This window comes from Neomonachus schauinslandi, chromosome 8 (genome assembly GCF_002201575.2).
Source record: "Neomonachus schauinslandi chromosome 8, ASM220157v2, whole genome shotgun sequence".
NCBI lineage: Eukaryota > Metazoa > Chordata > Mammalia > Carnivora > Phocidae > Neomonachus > Neomonachus schauinslandi.
In genome coordinates, this window is record NC_058410.1 from 103,644,153 (window position 1) to 103,664,170 (window position 20,018).

At 43.9% G+C, this 20,018-nt stretch overlaps 1 protein-coding gene across 1 annotated transcript in view; it reads left to right on the forward strand.

Moving 5' to 3' along the window:
• ADGRF5 (adhesion G protein-coupled receptor F5) overlaps nt 1-20,018 on the forward strand; it is a 51,532-nt gene that overhangs the window by 8,444 nt on the left and 23,070 nt on the right. Inside the window, exons 3-9 of the mRNA XM_021691915.1 lie at nt 7,280-7,450; nt 9,350-9,526; nt 9,662-9,768; nt 11,064-11,122; nt 12,192-12,334; nt 15,584-15,805; nt 17,027-17,230. Of these exons, the coding sequence (XP_021547590.1) occupies nt 7,280-7,450; nt 9,350-9,526; nt 9,662-9,768; nt 11,064-11,122; nt 12,192-12,334; nt 15,584-15,805; nt 17,027-17,230 (1,083 nt within the window). The remainder of the gene's footprint in view (nt 1-7,279; nt 7,451-9,349; nt 9,527-9,661; nt 9,769-11,063; nt 11,123-12,191; nt 12,335-15,583; nt 15,806-17,026; nt 17,231-20,018) is intronic.

A 20,018-nucleotide genomic window follows, 5' to 3' on the forward strand; every position in this document is an offset into this window, starting at 1 on the left:
AGGTTAGCCTTTGGGAAGGAAACCACTTCTACATCTAAGGATTTGACGCGCCAAAATTTTCCAGATGTGCTTTCATTAAAAACAATCATAATGATGATAAATTACCATAAAAACCTGTTTTCCATTTATTATACACAGTCCTCTGTGCTCTTGGCCTCTGGAGTCATTTTGGAAGTGTTAATCACTCAAGCCATCATCTTCAGAAGATGGATTGGCTTTGGTACTTTTACAAAATCACCAAAGAAATGGCCATGGAAAGAGCCAGGCGCTAGACCACACAGAGCTGGGACGTGAGTTGCAATAGACAGCGCCGCTCTCCAGGAAAGCTGTGAAAGAAACCAACAGAAGAGTTACATTCAGCGGATGTCTTACGGAGGTGTCTGTGTTCTGCTCACTGTATTAGTTAAGTGAGGCGATAGGATTAAGCTTTGATTTTCAGGGTGATATCTCCTTTCACATATATATTCATCCCCTCCTTCTGGGGACTTAATGCCAGAAGGGGACAAAGTTTCCAAGAGAAAGAGGATTCTCAAAAGGAATGTCCTTTTGAGGCACTGGATCAGATCTTTAGGGCTTGGGATTGAATCATCTTTAAAAGTAGGGTCAACACTCATTTATACTCAGAGCACTTATGGACTTCTTCCTAAGTTATTTTGGTCAGCTATATAGCTTCACTGGGCCTTTGGTACACACACACGTACATATATGTATATTATACATATATCACATACATATCACATGCACAGACACAGACATACATATGCATACAAATATATATATGAGTTATTACTTTACAAGGTTGTTAAGATTAAATAACATTATGTATATATTATTTAATTGTTATTAGGGTTATCTAGAGGTTTATTTGATTTGGGGTTTTTTTTTTAATTAGAAACACAGATTTATTTATAAAAATAACATTGCATTTGAAAGAGCCTGAAATATCCCGGGTACAGAGAAAGTCCCATATAACCACTGAAGGCAGGAGGAGGAATGCCATAAGATGCAAGTTAGTGTTTTTGGAAAACTATTTCAGAATTCTACTGGGGAAGAGAAGTCTGCACAAAAACCCAGAAGCCAGAGGCCAGAATCAGGGTGGATCTGCCAGTTAGAGCAGAGAGGCTTCTGGGGAGCAGAGGGAAGTAAAAATGGGACAGAGCATCCAGTTATGTCCCGATTACACTAGGAGGTGGATTCTCGATCATCTGAAAGGCTGGCCCAGAGGAGGAACTGATGGAAACCGTCTGAAGTGGCCGAGTGAAGAAGTTAGCGCTCGGGAGTCCAGCGAGGAGGCTCAGCAGCGTGGACCATCACTGGCCCTGGCCCCTCGAGGGAAATAGGAAAGGAGAAAGGGGAACGTTTGTAAAAGATATTACGAGAAGTGGATCAAAAGGACTTGGAGACAGCTTTGACGTGGGGTGAAGGGTAGCAGTGATCCTTGTGACACTCTGTGAGCTCACAGACCTGGGCGTCTGGGGGATGTGGAGACCAGAGGTAGAACCCGGAGTTGGAATGGAAATCTTATCTTGGAGGTTTGCCAATAAACTCCAAATTTAGTCTTAAGGGTAATCTTCCTAGGGGGGTGAGAGCAGAAGTTTCTTATTGGTTAGCAGTAACTCAAATGTGTTCTCTAGGTCACTTTGTGAAGTTGTCCATGCCAGGTTTTCGAGCTTCGTTGGGAATGTTCTTGGGCCCTGGGCAGAAGTCCTCATGGGTTCTTCTTTGGCTTCAAAAGGAATGGCTGATAGCAGACATATTTTCGAGAAAGGGAGATCCGGGTGTCCTATCCTTGTGCTGGAGGCGCTTAATGTTCATACTTACCTAGTGAGAGAATTGGGTTGTTGGCTGCCAGTGTGGGGATCTCGATCTTTCTGTAGAACTGGCAGCCTCAGCATGTGCTGGCCCTTTTTCGTCCAGGTCCAGGAAATGCTGTGCATTTTCCAGGTTGAGGAACAGATTTGGGGGTTTTTGCGGCCTTAATCTTCCTTATGATAGCATGTGGCATTTAGTGTACTAAGCAGGTGGAGATGGTAGCCGAGAAAGATGACAAGGTACTCTCAGCCTGGTGTCTGGGTTTGGTTTTAGGGTTGACCTTCCGTGTGTTGGGAGTGCTTCTTGCTTTTAATTTCTGATCAGTGTGGTGTGTCTGTTTAACCATCTCAAAGGTGAGACCTGATTGGAATAGCATTAGCTTTTCTTGACCTACCAGCAGACATCTGCATGTCATATAACCATCACATTTGTCATAATTCATATTCTTATTTCTACCTGCTATTTCAGACTGGTTATTATAAGCTAGACAATTTGCTAGGGGTCTCCATATCAACTTCCTAGCATCAGTTCTGCAAAAAATATATTACCGCTGTTTTACAGATGGCAAAGTGTGGCTTACAAGGTTAAATGGCTTGCCCAGGAAAGAAGGTATTCCACCCCACCTCACTCTGGCTCCAGAGTCCATGCTCGTGGTGCAGAGTTCTAGTTTTCAACACGTGTTTCTGGCTCTTGCCCGTGAGATTCCAGTCCGTGATTATTAGAACAGCTTTGTAGGGTAAAGAGTAAGGAGCACTGCCTTCATCTTAGCAGGAAAAGAATTTTATATGGGACTGACTTTGATGATTTGGGTATATGACAAACTAGTAGAATTGATTACTTTCTCCAGACTTTACAGCCCAGTGTTCCATGACACACTGTGCCGCCCATGCTCCCCTCCATTGACACCTGCCAGGAAGCCCCAGCCTGGGGTTCTGGTAGTTTTCCCCTTGTCTGAACACGATCCTCTGACTATCTGCTGACAATGGTACAATAGGATACAGGTGCTGCTGTCAAATTTCTACCTACTAGAACATATTAAGAAACAAGCAGAAAGGGGCGCCTGGGTGGCTCAGTTGGTTAAGCGACTGCCTTCGGCTCAGGTCATGATCCTGGAGTCCCGGGATCGAGTCCCGCATCGGGCTCCCTGCTCGGCAGGGAGTCTGCTTCTCCCTCTGACCCTCCCCCCTCTCATGTGCTCTCTTTCTCATTCTCTCTCTCTCAAATAAATAAATAAAATCTTAAAAAAAAAAAAAAAGAAACAAGCGGAAGAACAGGCATCCTTTTTTTTTTTTACACATACAAATGTTTATTAGCAAACAGGAACTAAGACAGTTTTGCAACCTAGAACAGGCATCTTTTAATATTTACCTGCTACAGGACTAAGGGTGAGAACAACAGAGCCAAATCTTCAGTGATAAAGAAGCCTTGTCCCTTTGGGGCAACAGAAAAATCACATCAACCTCATTTGTCTTGCGTGAAGTCAGCAGGCTTCGTTTTTTTGCAGGTGGGAGATTAATTTACACACAGACTTAGGCTCCAGCTTCTGAGAAGCCAAAATTCCCATTAGAGTGGCCCAGCAAAAATAAGATTGTTTGCTTAAACAGCTGTGCTTAAGACCCAGAACTACTTGTCTCAGTTTGTGGCCAACTTTCCAGAAATGTCTCTTTAAGATAAGTGCAGTGTGGCGGGCAGCGATTTCTGGGAAAGGAGAGGGGAAATCCTGGCTGGTCTGTGTCTCTGGGCCTGCCTATAGGCTCCGTCCGTGACACGGATGACACCTGGAATGTGCTGGGGGCACCGGTGAGTCAGAAAAGTTCAGGCAAACAACACCAGGCCACAGGAGCCCGAGAAAAAGCAAACACGTTAAACTCTGGAATCAGATGGTCCGGAGGCAGCCGAGGAGGAGCACGGAAGGGCCTCTTGGGGACACATTCACACAGAGGTGCGAAAACCTCCCTCTGTTCCTCCTGAGTCCCTTGTAGCCTGGAGCAAGACCAGGAACATCATTCTCCCCAGCTCTGAAGTCCTCGGATTTGGGAGAGGCCAGGCGAGCAGGATTTGGCATTTTTTATCCCAAACTGTGGGCGGAGTGTGCCTCTGGTCCCATCCACAGGCGGGTCACACTGACACCTGAGCAGCTGAGCTACTTTCCTTAAAGTCAGACCCTCGCCCTGCGGCCGTACAGGGATGGGAGGCCCGGTGGCAGCTCCGTGTGTCTTGCCTGTGGGGCTGAGACACTGGAGACGAGAAGGAATGACCCGGATCGGGAGGGGCATCTTCTTGCCGTTCCTCCGACGAGCTGTGGAAATCCGCTGTCTCAGGGCTTTTGTGCTTATTTTCTCTTCCTGGGGGAGTAGTCCCCGAATATCCATAGGGCAACTCCTCATTTCATTTGCATCTTTGCTCAGCTTTTACTGCTTTAGAAAGGTCTTGTCTAACCATTCTACAAAAAAATCCCACTCTACCCTCAACATGCCTGCAGCTCTGTTTTCTTACCCTGCTTTATTGTCTCCATGCCCTTCAGAACTGCCCGACACTGAAGTTTCAACTTACTTTTACCTCCCGCATGAAGATGGACGATCCATGGAAGTAGAGCTTTGCCTCTTTTATTTACCCCATGTCCCCAGCACCTGGCACAGTGCCTCAATAAACAGTAAAGTTACTGTGAATCAATAAATCAATAAATGAAGGCACAAGTGAATAAACCTAGCAAGACAATGTCAAAATCCATGAGTGCCATGGATTTTCTTCTCTAGTGGAGGTCCCACACCCATACCGGTCTCTAGGGAGAAGTGTCGTTCAGGTGGAAGGTTATTCTGAAACTTCTTTAGAAGTTGAAAAACATAAAAGGTAGATGAGGGGAAGAGGTTCTTGGAGGCTGGTACTTTCATTACAGTTGCACAAATCCCCTAGAAGAGAATTTGTTAAAGTCACAGGAAGTGATGTTACGTATGTTAAGCTTTTGGCTCAGCTCCTTGTAAGGTCTCACCGGAAGGACCGCCTTGGTTTCAGTGGGGAATGAGGACATCGGTGAATCACCATGTGCTTCCCAAGCACATGTTTGTCCTGCAATTATCTCTGAAAAGAACACAGAGAAGTGGGCTCAGAGATGAGCAGTAGGAATGGCGCTCAGGCAGGGGCGGATGCCATGCTGGGGTCAGAACCTGGGATGCAACAGTGCAGATGATGAAGTGGGGTACGTGGGATTGTTATTGACTTCACTCTTCTAAAAAGCCCTACCGTCTAGGATATCCTGTTTACATTCATGGGAGGAGATAGACTGCCTACGGCAAAGAGAATCTTGGAGCTGAATCCACTGGAGGGTATAAGCATGGCTGCATTAATTTTCAGGAAAAAGAATGCGCTCCAAGGCAGACATTCCTTGTAAATATCATGCAGCCACCCTCCTCACAGATATTCCCAGCAGGCCCCATACCGTGTCTAGAGTTAGGATCACATAAATTAAGATTAACAGTTCTTCCAGGAAGCTTGTTTTCATCACAGAATCATTGGAGAATCAGAAAGAAAACGGGAAATTTGAGGCCATTGCCATGGTATCATGACAGACTGTGCTTCTGCACTGGGTTTTAAAAGTCACTTTGTTCTACTTGTAATTACATTTTTATAAGCAGGAAATATACCTTAAGATATATTCTTAATTTTAAGAAAATTGGCAAAGACTTTTTTTTCACAGTTTGAGTTAATTGCAGCAAGTTGAATGATGCATGTCAGAATGAAATAATTCTCAGAAAGATTGATGAATAAAACCAACCTTCTAAGACATAGTTTATCACTGTAAGTAAACAGATATTACAGCTTTCTACAACAAAAATTTATTCATTGGCATTTCCCATCACAAACTTACTCTATTTTAGTGCTTCTCATCAATATTCCTTGGGAAATTTTAAACAAATCTGGCAATATTGTGGGAAAATTCTTTGCCCTTTTAGAAAACAGACCTAGAATTTTAATTTATGGCAAAATATACATCATACTTCCAGATTTGACTTAAATTTTAAAATAATAGTTTTGTAAGTATTCGCTAACCTTTTCCTTATTTGACTGACAAGATAGAATAAGCCACAACTTGTCTTCTCAATTCATCTGTGTAAAAAATTCTCCTAGTCTTTGAAGGTTCATCATGAGCTATGAAACTAGCCCTTGGTTTCTGCTCCTGTTATGTATTTCAGCCAAGAATGAGCCAAAGATTCTGGCAGTGACAGAAAGGTGAATGTGTAGCCCCCTCAGGAGGGTCACAATTTTAAAAAGAACTGACTGGGCACACATTTATTATGTGGTGAGCTCCATGCCAGATGGAGTAAAGCCATGAGAACTGAAAGAAATAGTTCCTGCCCTTGAGAAGCTTACAACTAGTGAACCAGACATGATGTAATACAGAAAACTATGAAAGAATATTCTGGTATGTATATTGTCTGGCTTGCCTGTGGTGGGTATGTGTTGGACATCAAATGCATCTAGGACGCCAGACAGTCAATCAGCCTGGAGACAATTTGGAAAGGCAATGAAGAGCTGGAGATTTGTGAATTTTGCTTTCATTAGTACCTATCATGTTCTGGACACCAGAGATACACAGTAAGAACTAAGAGCCCATGCTGTGTGCGTAGGCGAAGAGCAAAAGGGAATTAACTGGATGACTTTTCCCGGAGGTCTTCAAGCCATGCATAGTACAGATCTCAAAATGCACGCATGTCAAGTGAATGGTGTTGGAAACACACTGACTCATTCCTCTGAGTCAGGACCATGGCTTTATTGTTTAGACTGTTGCCAAGGTCCCCCTGCTAGGTCTCCCTGCTTCTATTCTTGCCCCTTCCGGTCCAGTTTCAACACAGCAATCCTTGACCTTGGACACCAAGGAGGTGTCCAAGGAAGGAGAGGAAGGACAAGTCTTGAACTTAGCCTATGAATCTCTCAAATGGCCAGAGACCACTACACTGAGACCAGACAAATCGGTTGCCTTCCTCCATTAAATGGTAAAGTTATGGGGCACCTGGGTGGCGCAGTTGGTTAAGCATCCAACTCTTGGTCTCGGCTCAGATCCTGAGATCAGGGTCCTGAGATCAGGGTCATGAGATCGAGCCCCGTATCGGGCTCTGTACTCAACTTGGAGTCTGTTTAAGATTTTCTCTCTCTCTCTCTCCCTTTCTCTGTGCCCCTCACCCCCACTTTCTCTCTCTCTCTCTCTCTCTCAAATAAATAAATCTTTAAAAGTAAATAAATAAATAAATAAATAGTAAAGTCATAGAGAGGGAACACCATGAAGGGGATGTTTGGTGGTATAAACTGACAAGCTTCTTTTTCTCTAAAAAGGTTCATTAGAAATCCCTTAAGGTTGACATGTCCAGCATTCACATAGTCCCGTTACTGCCTTTAAATGTTGAACTGTCCACCATGGTCCCTCTCTGCCACCCACAGTGAGTTCTCACAGCTTCCTGTGCTTTCCTTTCAGTAGCCTCGAGTAGCCCAGCAGCTGAAGAGTACATCGTTGATGTGGAGATTAGTTTTGAAAATGCCTCCTTCCTGGAGCCTATCAAAGCTTACTTGCACAGCCTCAGTTTCCCAATTCAAGGGAATAGCACTGACCAAGCCACCAACATTTTAAACATTGAGGTGACAACAGGTGAGTCAAAGACCCATTGCTTCAGAACAGAGGGTGGGGTATATCAGGAGAAAGGCTGTCTGCACTCCTTACTATTAGAGCAGATTGTACTTAGTCGGCAAGTGAAATGACCCAAAAAGGCCTGAGGTATGATTTTATGACTTCATAGCATTCCAGAATGAAGCCCCTATTGGCAAACTCTGCAGCCAGTTTCCTTATTTCAAATGGTGGCCAAATGTTTGCTTGGTGGTTTGTGTATTGGTTGTCACAAAATATGTCCCAAGATACTGCCAGGTCCTTCATGACCGACTATGGGGTTCCATTCCTCTGGGTAATCAGTGGGTACAGCAAGGACTGGTTCAGGTATTAATAAGTGGCAAGTTCCCTTCATTCTGGCATCATAGGTCAAGAAATAGGAACCAGGTACATGCCTGGATTGGAAGCAAGACATAATATAGAAACCCCCAGGCTATGGGATTGGACTTCCTGGTCACTGCCTCCCTTTTGAGGTTATGCTAGGTGTCTTACTTCTCAGACACCATAGCCTGGAAAGCTATAATAGGGGACTTCCCCCTTGTCCTAAACAAAGTTATTGTGTTGCAGGCACTAACAGATGTTGGATTTTATGATTCTAAAATGGAGGCAAGCATAAAATTCTTGTTTTTCAAACATTTTTTTGAATTCTCAAATTTCAAATAGTCATCAATATCACCTATGCATTCCAATTTTTTATTCTTAATATACACTAGTGGAACCTGAAATGGTTGCTTCATAGCTCCTTTTGGGTGCCACTTCCCGCCAATGCTGAAGAACAGAACTGCATCAGTGTTCATGGATTCAGTAGAGCTTGGATGTCCCTCCTCTTTTGGGAACAGTGATTTGATGGCTTTCCTTTCGGTAGTCATTCTGTGGGCCTTTGCCTAGGAGCTGATTCTTAGAATAGACAGCTCCCAGTGTTATGACTTTGATTGAATTTTAGGAATAAATTCAAAACACTCTGTTTTCAGAGCATTTTCCAATGTCCCCAATGGGATTAGTGACTGTTTTGGTTGTTCACCTTTGACTAGGAATGTAAAAGGCACAGTCGTATTTGTACTCTGTATTTGTTATCTTTTGCTGCTTAACAAATTAGCCCAAAACTTAGCATCTTAAAACAATAAACATTTATCGTATCATATAGTTTCTGAAGGCCAGAAATTCAGGAGGAGCTTATCTGGGTGGCTCAGGCTCAGGTTATATGAGGTTGTAGCCAAGCTGTCAGCCAGAGTGGCAATCCTCTAAAGGCTCAACTGGGGCTGGAAAATCCACTTTGAAGCCCACTCATGTGGTTGTTGGCAGGACTCAGCTCCTTAGTAGCTGTTGGGTGGAGACTTTTGTTCCTCACCATGTCAGTCTCTCCATGACATGTCCTTATGCAGGGGCAGCTGGCTGCCCCCATAGCAAATGATGAAAGAGAAGAAGAGAGAGAGAGAGAGAGATCACAGAGGAAAGCCAGTGTCTTTTATATCCTAATCTCAGAGATGATATATCATCACTTCTGCCATATTCTGTTGGTCGCACAGACTAAGCCTAGTACAGTATGAGAGGGAGTTACAAAAGGGTGTCAATACTCAGAAACAGGGGTGGACAGGGGCCATCCTGGAAATTGGCTACCATACACTTCATGTCCAGGAATCTGTTCATCATGGTATCATTGTAGGCATCCCCTAAGATAGTCAAAGCCATCATCCTTTAGGTGGCCGTGCCTGATAGCATGGTGAGGCATAATGGGAATCACGTGAATCTCATGTAATACTATTGAACTTCCCAGAGGGCGATATGGAGTCAAGTTAGGATTTTCTGCAAGTGTAAATACTTACAGTCTATAAATGTAAAGGTGGTGACCACCTTCTCTCTCCTTGCTGTTCTGGTTAATGCTAGTCTGCAGACCTACTGGGAATGAAATCTGGTGCTCCTGTGAGACAGGCTACAGGTGGCCTCAGGAAAAGTGCCTCCAAAATCTCACTTGTCAAGAGCATGACAGTGTCCCTGCAGGGCATCACTGTGGTTGCCTTAAAGGACTACCTCCCAAGGGACCTTTCTGCCAGCTCCGAGGAGGTAAATAACTGTTCATTAAATGTTTCTTTGTTGAGTGGCTATTTGATATCAACTCAAGCAAATGTTTCTCTGTCCTGTGTGTATTCACTTGCTAACATGAGATTTTAAAATGTTTCCCTGCGTTTTTTTCAGCAGATGTTACCCTAAGAATGTCAGTCAGACTCAATGTGGGCTTTCAAGAAGACCTCAAGAACACTTCCTCTGCTCTCTATAGGTCCTACAAGACTGACTTGGAAATAGCGGTAGGTTTTGGCCCTGGGAACCTCTTAACCAACAAGCTTTGGGCTGAACTGAATCTGTTGCATTTACAGTGGATATATTGCTTGGATTTGTCAGAATTTATGAATGTGGACATCAAAATTATTCCTATACCTCTGGGATGATGAATTAAGAAGTACTCAAATCAAACAGTGTTCGGGGGATGATTTGACATCATCTTGACCTATAGGAGGAACTTCTTCCCAGGGTAGAATTGATTCAGAGAAAATTTGGTGGCATCAACTTACTGAATCCTATTCAAAGGTCCAAGAACCTGGTCTAGAAGTGCCTGATGGTGCATTTCTATTTGTTTTTACAAACCACCTGGATGAAGCCCCTAACATCTTCTGGGCAGATCAGCCTAAGGCTGGTACTGAGGGTTTCAAACCATTCTATATTAAAGGTACCGACGCATTCTCAATTACGACAGATTTAAATTGACTCATATAAAAATAAAGAATATCCCCTGGGTGTTAATTGTGTGCCAGACACTATTCTAAGTGCTTTACATTGGATTAATTCATCTGAGCCTAAATGCTTTGCTCAAGTTAACTCATTTGGAGTAGAGCTTCCCAACTGGTGCTACAAATTATTACAGGTGGGTTGAAATAATGACTTCCCTTAGTTTTCTGGGCAGCCAAGCCCCTGCCTCAGGCCAGGAGCGCCTCCACTTACTCTTCTATACCACAGAAATTATTTTCATTTCCATGGGTGCCATGCTGAAATGCTGAAGAGCTCTTGGACATCTGATTTGCATATCTGGCATGTAATAGTTCTGCACAGCACGAGAAGCTACCACACACACACACACACACACACACACATACACACACACACAGCACACTCAATTATATACCTTGGAGGAAAGAGAGAATGGCATATTAATCTCTGGATCCCACCCATCCACGTACCCGGCACAGTGCTCTGCACCCACAGTGCTTTGCGTATAACATCTGCCTGCAGATGTGACTTGAATCAAAATAAGTCTCCTGTGCCTTGGTATTCAGAGAAATCTCCCCATTTTCTTTGCTAGGCATCTCCTTGAGTAAAATTTTTTGCACATGTAATCTGGTGTTTGCTTCTTGGAGAACCCAGCCTGCAATAGGCAGACGGGAATTACTTCTTCAAAGATCTGCCTGGGCCAGCACTATTAAAATATATAGGTGAAGGGTTTGGCTGGGGTCATAAAGAATATGTGCTTTTTACTTGGCTTTAAATCTTTTGACTTATCTCTCACTGGACCTTGATACGATGACACTTGTCTTACTTTGTTTTCCAGTTCTGGAAAGGTTACAGTATTTTACCAGGCTTCAAATTGGTGACTGTGACAGGGTTCAGGTAAGAAGCTGTAATCGGGGGGCGCCTGGGTGGCTCAGTTGGTTAAGCATCTGCCTTCGGCTCAGGTCATGATCCCAGGGTCCTGGGATCAAGCCCCACATCAGGCTCCCTGCTCTGCAGGAAGCCAGCTTCTCCCTCTCCTTCTTCCACTCCCCCTGCTTGTGCTCTCGCTCTCTCTCACCCAAATAAATAAATAAAATTTTGGAAAAAAAAAAAAAAGAAGCTGTAATCGGGTCATTTCTACCCAATGGCAGAGACCAATACGTTAGAGAAGGAGAAAAAGCCCATTAGGGGGGCATCATGTGGGCACACAGCAGGAACACTTTGGTAGAAGTGAAGACAATACCAGGTTGCTGGGGCTTAAAGAGGGAGACAATGCTGAGAACAGAAACTTGTTCCCTAGAGATGTACCTACTTAGATGGAAAGTGAGCAAAAGCCTTGTGTTTATTCTGTGCATGCAAGAATTTTGCAAACAGATACGGGGTAAGTTTGCAGTCTGGCGAGTTCTGAGATACAAAAATGAAATAATGTCATGCATGATGCCTTTATTCAAGAAAAGGCGTCCGCCAGCCACAAGCACACAGTTGCACGCTGCTGTGTGGACGGCTCCCCCTGGAGTTGGGCACCGTGGCGGCCGTGAGTGGGTTAGCACAGGGTTTCAAAAAGTTAGTTGCCAATTTTACGAATAAAGAATGTTCAGAGAAACATTCAGGCTTTTGGCTTCCCTTGACATTCAGCGTATCTGGTACCCCTGGGCCAGCATGGCCGTGTGACAACAGTCTCTGTGTTGTGCCTGCCACCCTATGACCAGCTTCTGTGATTCACTCCACTCATTCCTGTCTGGCTGTTTTGTTCATTTATGTCGCCTGTCTGCAGCCGTTTGAGTGTGTGAGCCCTGCCTCGGGCTTTCAACTAGAGCTTAATAACAGGTTGATTAGAGTGAACTGTTGAAGATAGAACTGCCCAGGCTGTTCCTGCCGTTTTGTTTCTCCCATGCAAATACACCATAAGGATCTAGACTCTTCCAGGTCAGTCACTGCCTTACTGAACAGAGTGGTCTCCATCCAGGCCCGGAAGTGTGGTTGTGACATATGAGGTCAAGACGACAACACCATCACCCGAATTAATGCATAAAGCAAACGAGCAAGTAATGCAGAACCTTAATCAGACCTACAAAATGGACTACAGCTCCTTTCAAGCAGTTACTAGCAGTAAGTAGGACATCTGCTCATTTTTCCTGTACATGGATTTTATTTAGATAAAGTAGTGGTATTTATCATTATGCTTAAAACTAGGAAATTCCATTACAATGTCCTCCATGGACAGAGACTGTCTTGTTCCCGACACAGAGACTTATGTGCCCACCGCCCCCTCCCCATCGGAGGCGCTGGTGCAGAGCCTCCCAACCAGGCTAATGTCACTGCAGTTGGGAGGGGGCGTTGCAGGGGAGAGAGATTTGACCAGAGGGTCACAGAGCCATCTGGGTTTATGGATTCTTAATAAAAAATTAGAAGGCCCCAAACACCCAAAAACTACCATTGTGGTGGGGGTTGGGATATTCATGAAATGCATTGATATTAAACAATTGATAATGTTATTTTAGAGCAGTAGTTCTCGAAGTGTGGCCCCCAGACCAACGGCATCAGCTCCACCTGGAAACTTGTTAGAAAGATAGATTCTTAGGGCCACCCCAGACCCATCGCCCCAGGGCGATTGGTGTTTCGACAAGCCCTCCAGGTGGTTCTGATGCATGGGAAAGTTTGAGAACCCCTGCTTGGGATCACATAGAGCAGTGATAAAATCCTGGGGTGTTAGATGTTCTCCCCCATTTTACAAATGGGTACAGAGTTGTGTTCTGTTGTGTCATTAGGTGGGTGGACCTATTATTACTTGGGAAATAGCCAGCTGGGCAGAGATTTGGCTGGTGGATGTTCTAGCTAACTCCAGTCCATGGTTCCAGACTCAAGGTGATTCCTCCTTGGAGGGACACTGTCCCCCAGCAGGGAGGGCTCTGAAAGGACTGTTTGAGGCACACCTGGGAGAAAGGGCACCCCTTCTCAAGGGTTAAGCCATCCTTACAATAGGTTTATAAGTTTTGTCTTTACATTCTCTGGTATTGTTAGACACCAGATCATTTTTAAAAACAAAATATTGAAAGGTACATACATAATTATAAGAAGGTGCTACAACATAAGCAAGAGAAAAAGCAAAATAAAAATTCAGAATACGTTAAGACAGCACCACAGGTGAAAACTGGAAAATTAAAGGAAGGGGAGTAAGTGGCCTAAAAGTGTGGGCTCCCATGGAAGGCACCCAGCAATGCTACTCCCTCCTGACCCCCAACACCACCCCCAAGCAACACATGTTTTACCCCGAAAAATTCCTTATGTTTATGGTTCTGACAGCGTAGGTGAACATCAGGCTCTAGTCTGGGTAAGCTTCGGTTGTGATTACTCCTCCCCACAAATTTCAGTTGTGTTGAGGATAGTCAACCATTTAAAGGAGTCAGTATCTAGCAGTGTTACTGATCAGTGGCTGTCAGTCCAGAAACATGCTGCTGGCAGTGCTTTGGAGTTTGTGGCTTATCCTTCCAAAGAGCAATGAAGTCACTGTGAATGGAGCTCAACACCATTTCTGCAGAGCATCTGCATCCATCTCTGCAACCATCTCCTTGGAAGACCAGAATGATCCTGTGATATGCACAGCTTCCGAGCAATAAACAGGAACGTAGCTCCCCCATCATCCTGCTCTCCATAGCGTCACTGCTATTTACCTAGAGTATAAATATCCAAAAGGTCAAGAGATTGGGTTTTGTTTTGCTTTAATTATAATTCTACTGGGGGGCAGAGAAGAGGAAGAGAACAAGAAAGAAAAAAAGCTGAATGAATGAGTTGGTATCAGAAAGTTATTTTAAATCTTTATGAAATACCAAGGGCACAGGGCAATCAATGTTCAGAATATTTCCATTTATTTGGTTGTGTATTTATCCTCAAAATAATTAATGTTTGATTAATTAGCAGGGGCGCTTAACCAGAATGCCCCTTTCTCTCATCACTGCCCATAAATTCATGGTCAATTCCATATAACCACATGATACCCGTGGTCTTACTAATCATTATTGTTAGCCACAGTGATGATGAAGAGAGACACATTGTTATTGTATCTTTTCTGTGTTAAGCCCAGCGTGTTACACAAATTGTGTCCTCATGTATCCTGTGAGATGGGTACTGTTATCTGCATTTTATAGGGAAGGAACTAGAAGCGGAGGGAGGGTAAATAATTTGCTCAAGAACACATAGTAAGCAACATAAGTCTGTATGACTTCTGAGTCAGTTCGCCACATTAAATATTCCCAGGAGGTCTTGTTTCTTAACAGTTGGGTATGATATTTTAAAATCGTCTTTAATTCAGGAGCCTAAAAAAAGTGATAAGAAATATTTAGATCCCTTGGTACTTTGACTAGAACATCAGAGCTCCTGAAATTAGTTTTACGGTATTGTGATCCCACGTTGACAATATGGGGAGGGTCTGGCCTGAGCATGGAGCTCATGCAAAACAACCCTCATAGAGCTTCCCTTATCCAGCACCTCTGATTTCCTCAACGTGTGGAATTCATGAAGGATGTACAATAAGAAACACAGCTTAAAGGGGAAAAACGCATGTTGTGTGAACAAAGGACAACCATAAACACAAAAAGCAAATGTTGTGTTTTATTTCTATCTGTGAAATGACTTAATGCCATGGTTCTCCAGATTTGTACCATGAAAACAATAATAGCTGCTATTCCCCCAAATCACCTCTCCGTAGCTCTCACTGCTCCTGTTTTCCAGACAATGAGCTGAGGCTCAGAGAGGCTAAGTAAATTCCCTAGGGCCACACAGCTGTGTGTGGCACAGAACCAGGATTCAAATCTGGACCTGTGTGTCTATAAAGTTCTCCTTCCTAAGGGCCCATGGATATGAAGTCTTTAAAAAAAATTCTTAATTCTTAATAGACTTTATTACAAGAAATTATTTTTCCCCATTTATAATTCACCAAAAACATACAACAGAGCTTTCAGTGGTACAAGATACCCGTTATTGTCAAGAGGCGGTTGATATTATTGAGTCATTAGCAAAGAAACTTGAGGTTTAAATGAGTTGGTGTGACTTTTTTATAAACAAGTGAGCGTTTTTCTACCAGACTATGTGAAATACTGAAAATAGCTTTGGAATCCACATCACTACCAATGAGACCAATTAAGTGTGCACAGACTCCAAACTGGAAGCCTTGTCCCCGGTATCTGGCAGGTGGCAGCTCTTTGGGCCTCAGACACCAGCTGTCCGGGGATGGAAGGAGGAGGACGCGTTGCCTCCTTCTAGAAGCACTACAGCCCCGTGTGGTGGGGGGGGTGCCCGCTGGGTAGTCTTAATTCCATTCGTTTGCTCTGGGATCTTAATACCTTTCCTTTGGGTTTCCAGATGAAACGAAGTTCACCATCATACCAGAAATCATTTTTGAAGGGGACACGGTAAATCTGGTGTGTGAAAATGAAGTTTTGTCCTCTAACGTGTCCTGGCACCATGTCGAAAGGCGCTCTGACTTGCAGAACAGCAGCAGATTCTCGGTCTACAGCACCGTGCTCAACAATGTGACCTCAATATCGAGCCTCACGATTTACAACATCACTCCAGGCGATGCAGGTGGGTTTCCATCCAAGAACGGGTGCGGGGAAAGGAACAGAGAGCTCATAAAGAAGCAAGCCTTGGAATATATATACATAGTGTTTTCCTCTTTGAAAGGAAGTCACTGGCCTCAACTTTTCGAAATTAAAAGTGAATCCCATGGCATATGAGTAAGCAAATATATCCTTGGAGACAAAAACAGATTTCCACATTTACCAAGGGCTTTTGAGTTGGAAATGGAGACAAAAATCCGTCTTTTGTTTTTTAACAAAAAACAAAAAAATTTTTAAAAATTTTAAACAGTTTTGTTGAGATAGAATTGACATATAATAAGCTGTACATATTTAAAGGGTGCCGTTTAGTAAGTTTTGACATATGTGTGCACTTATGAAACTTCCACCCTCCTCAGGAGAGTGAACATATCGTTTCCATCACCCTCCACGTGCAGTTTTCTTGGATTCCCTTGTAATCTCTCCCACCTCCCACTCTCCCTCCCAACACCCACAGAAGCAGAAGTTTTACACCTGACACTCTAGAATCTAATAACCCCATTGTAACCCAGATGTTAGCAAGGGGCATCTTTTTCCCTGACAGAGAAGTTGGGTTGCAGACACATGGGTCCTGTTACATCTTTGTGGATTCTGATTTGGCCGCAGAGTTAAATAGAATGCCAAAATCATCCATGACCTTCTAATTCTCCGAGGCTTTCCAATTTTTCCTTTCTACCCCTTTCATCACCACACCTTTTTTCTTAACAGCAAAGACTGAGATTTCTGCTCCTTCCTTAGAACATCTCTCTACTCATTAACTTGTGGCATCAGAAATGACCTGCGTTGACCTTCTGCACTTCCTGAATGTCTCTTTAGGTTTGTTTAGAGCAGGTCTTGGATGCTTTTGAAAACGATGCTTCGGGAAGTACTGTCACGACACATGAGATGAGGCTATCATTCTTCTAAGGAATTCCATATATGTAACAAGAAAAAATGCAATTGTAGGGACACCTGGGTGGTGCAGTCGGTTGAGCATCTGACTCTTGGTTTTGGCTCCGGTCATGATCTCGGGGTCTTGAGATGGAGCCCTGTGTCAGGCTCTGTGCTCAGCGAGGAGTCTGCTGGAGATTCTCTGTTTCCCTCTCCCTCTGCCCCCCACCCCCGCCCGGCTCGTTTGAACGCTCTCTCTCTCTCAAATAAACAAATAAATCTTTTTTAAAAAAAAAATATATTTGTGTATTCTATGCAGGTGAATATATTTGCAAGCTGACATTAGATATTTTTGAATATGAGTCCAGAAAAAAAATAGATGTCATGCCCATCCGAATTTTGGCAACTGAAGAAATGAAGGTGACGTGCGACAATAATCCTGTATCTTTGAACTGCTGCAGTGAGATTAATGTTAATTGGAGCGCGATAGAATGGAAGCAGGAGGGGAAAATAAACATTCCAGGTAAGAATGTCAGATGCCCTTTTGCATATACGTTTTTGCCTCTTGGCCAAGTAAAAATGGGAGATGCACTGGGTGGGAGAGGAAATGTCAGATGGCTGTTTTTTCCCAAACTTCAGACTATAAAAACATAACTAGGCTTGATGCCAGCTCCAACTTAGCTATTCTAGAACAACATTCCAAAAATATATGCATACAGATGTCATGCTTGGGTTGTAGACAAGATCCTGGCTGGGATGACCTGATGACTTAGGTCCACAGTATCTCCTGCCTGTAGAAAAGCTGGCCCGCCACCTTCCTTCTCTCATCATCTTCGACAAAGAGCTAAGGATGAGGTCATTGGCTTTGCTTTGGAGTCTGACTCGGAACTTCTCTTTCTGTGTCTCTTCTTTTGGTGTCTGTCATTCTCACATCTCTGCCTCTGTCCTACATCCTTCTGTATTACCTAATTCTGTGTCTTTGGGTTTTTGTTTTGTTTTGCTTTTTTATTTCTCAGTGTAGAACCGTTTGTCTCTTAATCGTTCCGTGTCAATTTCTGATCTTGCTTAGCTTCCTTTTAGATCTGAGATATTACTGGAAATTCTCCAGCCCCCCATTTATACTGATGAATGATAATAATAATAAATTAAAAGAGCAATACTGATTCTGTTTTGTATAACAGTTTATGATTAACCAATGTTTTAAAAATATGTTATCACTCTTGATCACATTTAACCCTGATCGCAAGTTTGAAGCTGGAATTTCTTTCCTCCAATTTGCAAATAAGGAAATTGAGGTCTACACTGACTTATCTGAGGTTGTCAAAAAGGAAAAGAAAGAAAAAGAGAGACTCTGATTATGCAAGGCCAGTGTTTGCCTTGGCAAAACTCTGTTAGCCATGCCTAAGGAACCGTGCTGGTGCGGGCTGATCTGGAAAAGTTTGTTCTGGAGCGGGAGACTTTTTTGTCTAGAAACTTCACATAACAAGATCCAGTCCTTCACTTAAGAAATGACAGCGTTATGTGTTCATCTTTACACTAAAAAAATAAAGTAAAATGTGGGTACATCGGTGCGGCAAAGATTTATGGTTCAGTCTTTGCTATCAGACTATATTAGGTTATAAAAAAAATAAAATAATGATTAATTTACGTGCCACTTGTCCTGAGCCCGTCTATTTGCAAGGCACATTTCACCTGCTGCATCTGTATTTTACTTTAAATACTCCAAAGAATGGGAGAGGCATCTGGTAACTTTTGAAAATGTTGACACCTGATACATTTAGTCACTGCCTTGATTTTTCAGGACGAGGAGGTGTAGGCACCCTGGAGAAGCTGCCAGATGGGAGAAAGACCTTGCAAATTTCCCTTGGTACTGACTTAATGTACTTTGAGCTCCGAGAGCTGAAAGCCTAGCCCTCTGGCAGAGGAACCAGGAAGTCTGCAGTACAGATGCTCAGGGACCTCTCTGTGGCCACCACTGCTTCAGACATTCCTAATGCCCAGTGCAGGTGACCCGGCTACAGAACAATGGATTTCCTGCCACAGGGCTCACCGCCCGGGGACCCGCACCGTCCGTTCATTCTCTGATGAACTTAGCCTCTGCCCTCGGCACCTTGCCTTCCTCCTCCCCTTGCAGTCCCCGCTCTGAATCTCTCTCTCTCTCTCTCAAATACCACGATTCCTTTAGCACCCATTGTTCCATATCAGTAGGAGACAATCTAGCAAAATAATTCACTCCAAAGCATGAGGAACTGAATGGACCACCTCCTCTCAGAAACAGACCCATTTCGTTTTCAAAACACAAGGGATAAGACAGAGAGAAGGTAACCAGCAGTGGTAGGATTTCTAGCGTGAAGAGGGTGGTCTTTTTCGAATAGGGAGGGGCTTCCTGGAGTGTTTCAACTCATCGGGGCAGCAGCTAATGATATAGATGGCAATGGTCTGAAATAATAGTATCAGTAGTAGTAATGGTAGAGGTGGTAATAGTTACTATTATCGGTGCAGCATCTCCCCGGCCTGGTGGAGGACTAGCTAGCTTCACCTGCACGGAAATGCATTGACAAACTGGGAGAAACTAACAGCAGCAGAGTTTATAGTCTCACTGTAGCCGTTATGTGGTGTGATGATAAAAACTAATGGAGCCTTAATTCCCTCCTTGCCCACAGGTTAGAGCAGTTCCCAAATGAGTTCAGAAACTTCTTCGTGGCCCTGCCTACCGCACTCCAGTGGCCCATGATCACGCGGAGTATTCATAAAACAACTGAATCTCTACAAGAGGGGGCCAGTTCCCTCTTGGCTGTGACTTTGGGTGACAGGAGAGGGAACACTTCAAACTCCGCGGTCCCCTTACTTGTGTCTTTTCTTCCTGATCACCCCACTGAAATGTTTAAGCATACGTCACCGTGTGTGCCTGCGTGCTGTCCCAAATGCTTTTGTTTTGGTTGGGTTTGGTTTGGGGTTTTTTTTTGCAGCCAAACAGGGCATCAGTCAGATATAAAGGGAGACCGGCTGTTTTTCTTTACTGAGTAGAAATCAGCCTGTGGCTTTGGAGTCCCTTGATGAAGTGCCCCTAGAGGTAGGCTGGCTTCAGGGTGTGAGGTGAGCCCTAAGTAGAGAAGCAGCTGGAAGTGGTCCATAGCATCCTGAAGGCTGGTCTCCATCCTGGCTACACGTGAGGGTCACCCCCCGCGTTTATTAAACAGACCAGCTCTCAGGGCTCTACCCTCGAGCAACCGCGCCAGGATCTCTGCGTTAGGGCTCCAGGTGATGCGGTTTCAAGTGCGGTCCGCGAGCCAACCGCCAAGGAAGAATTC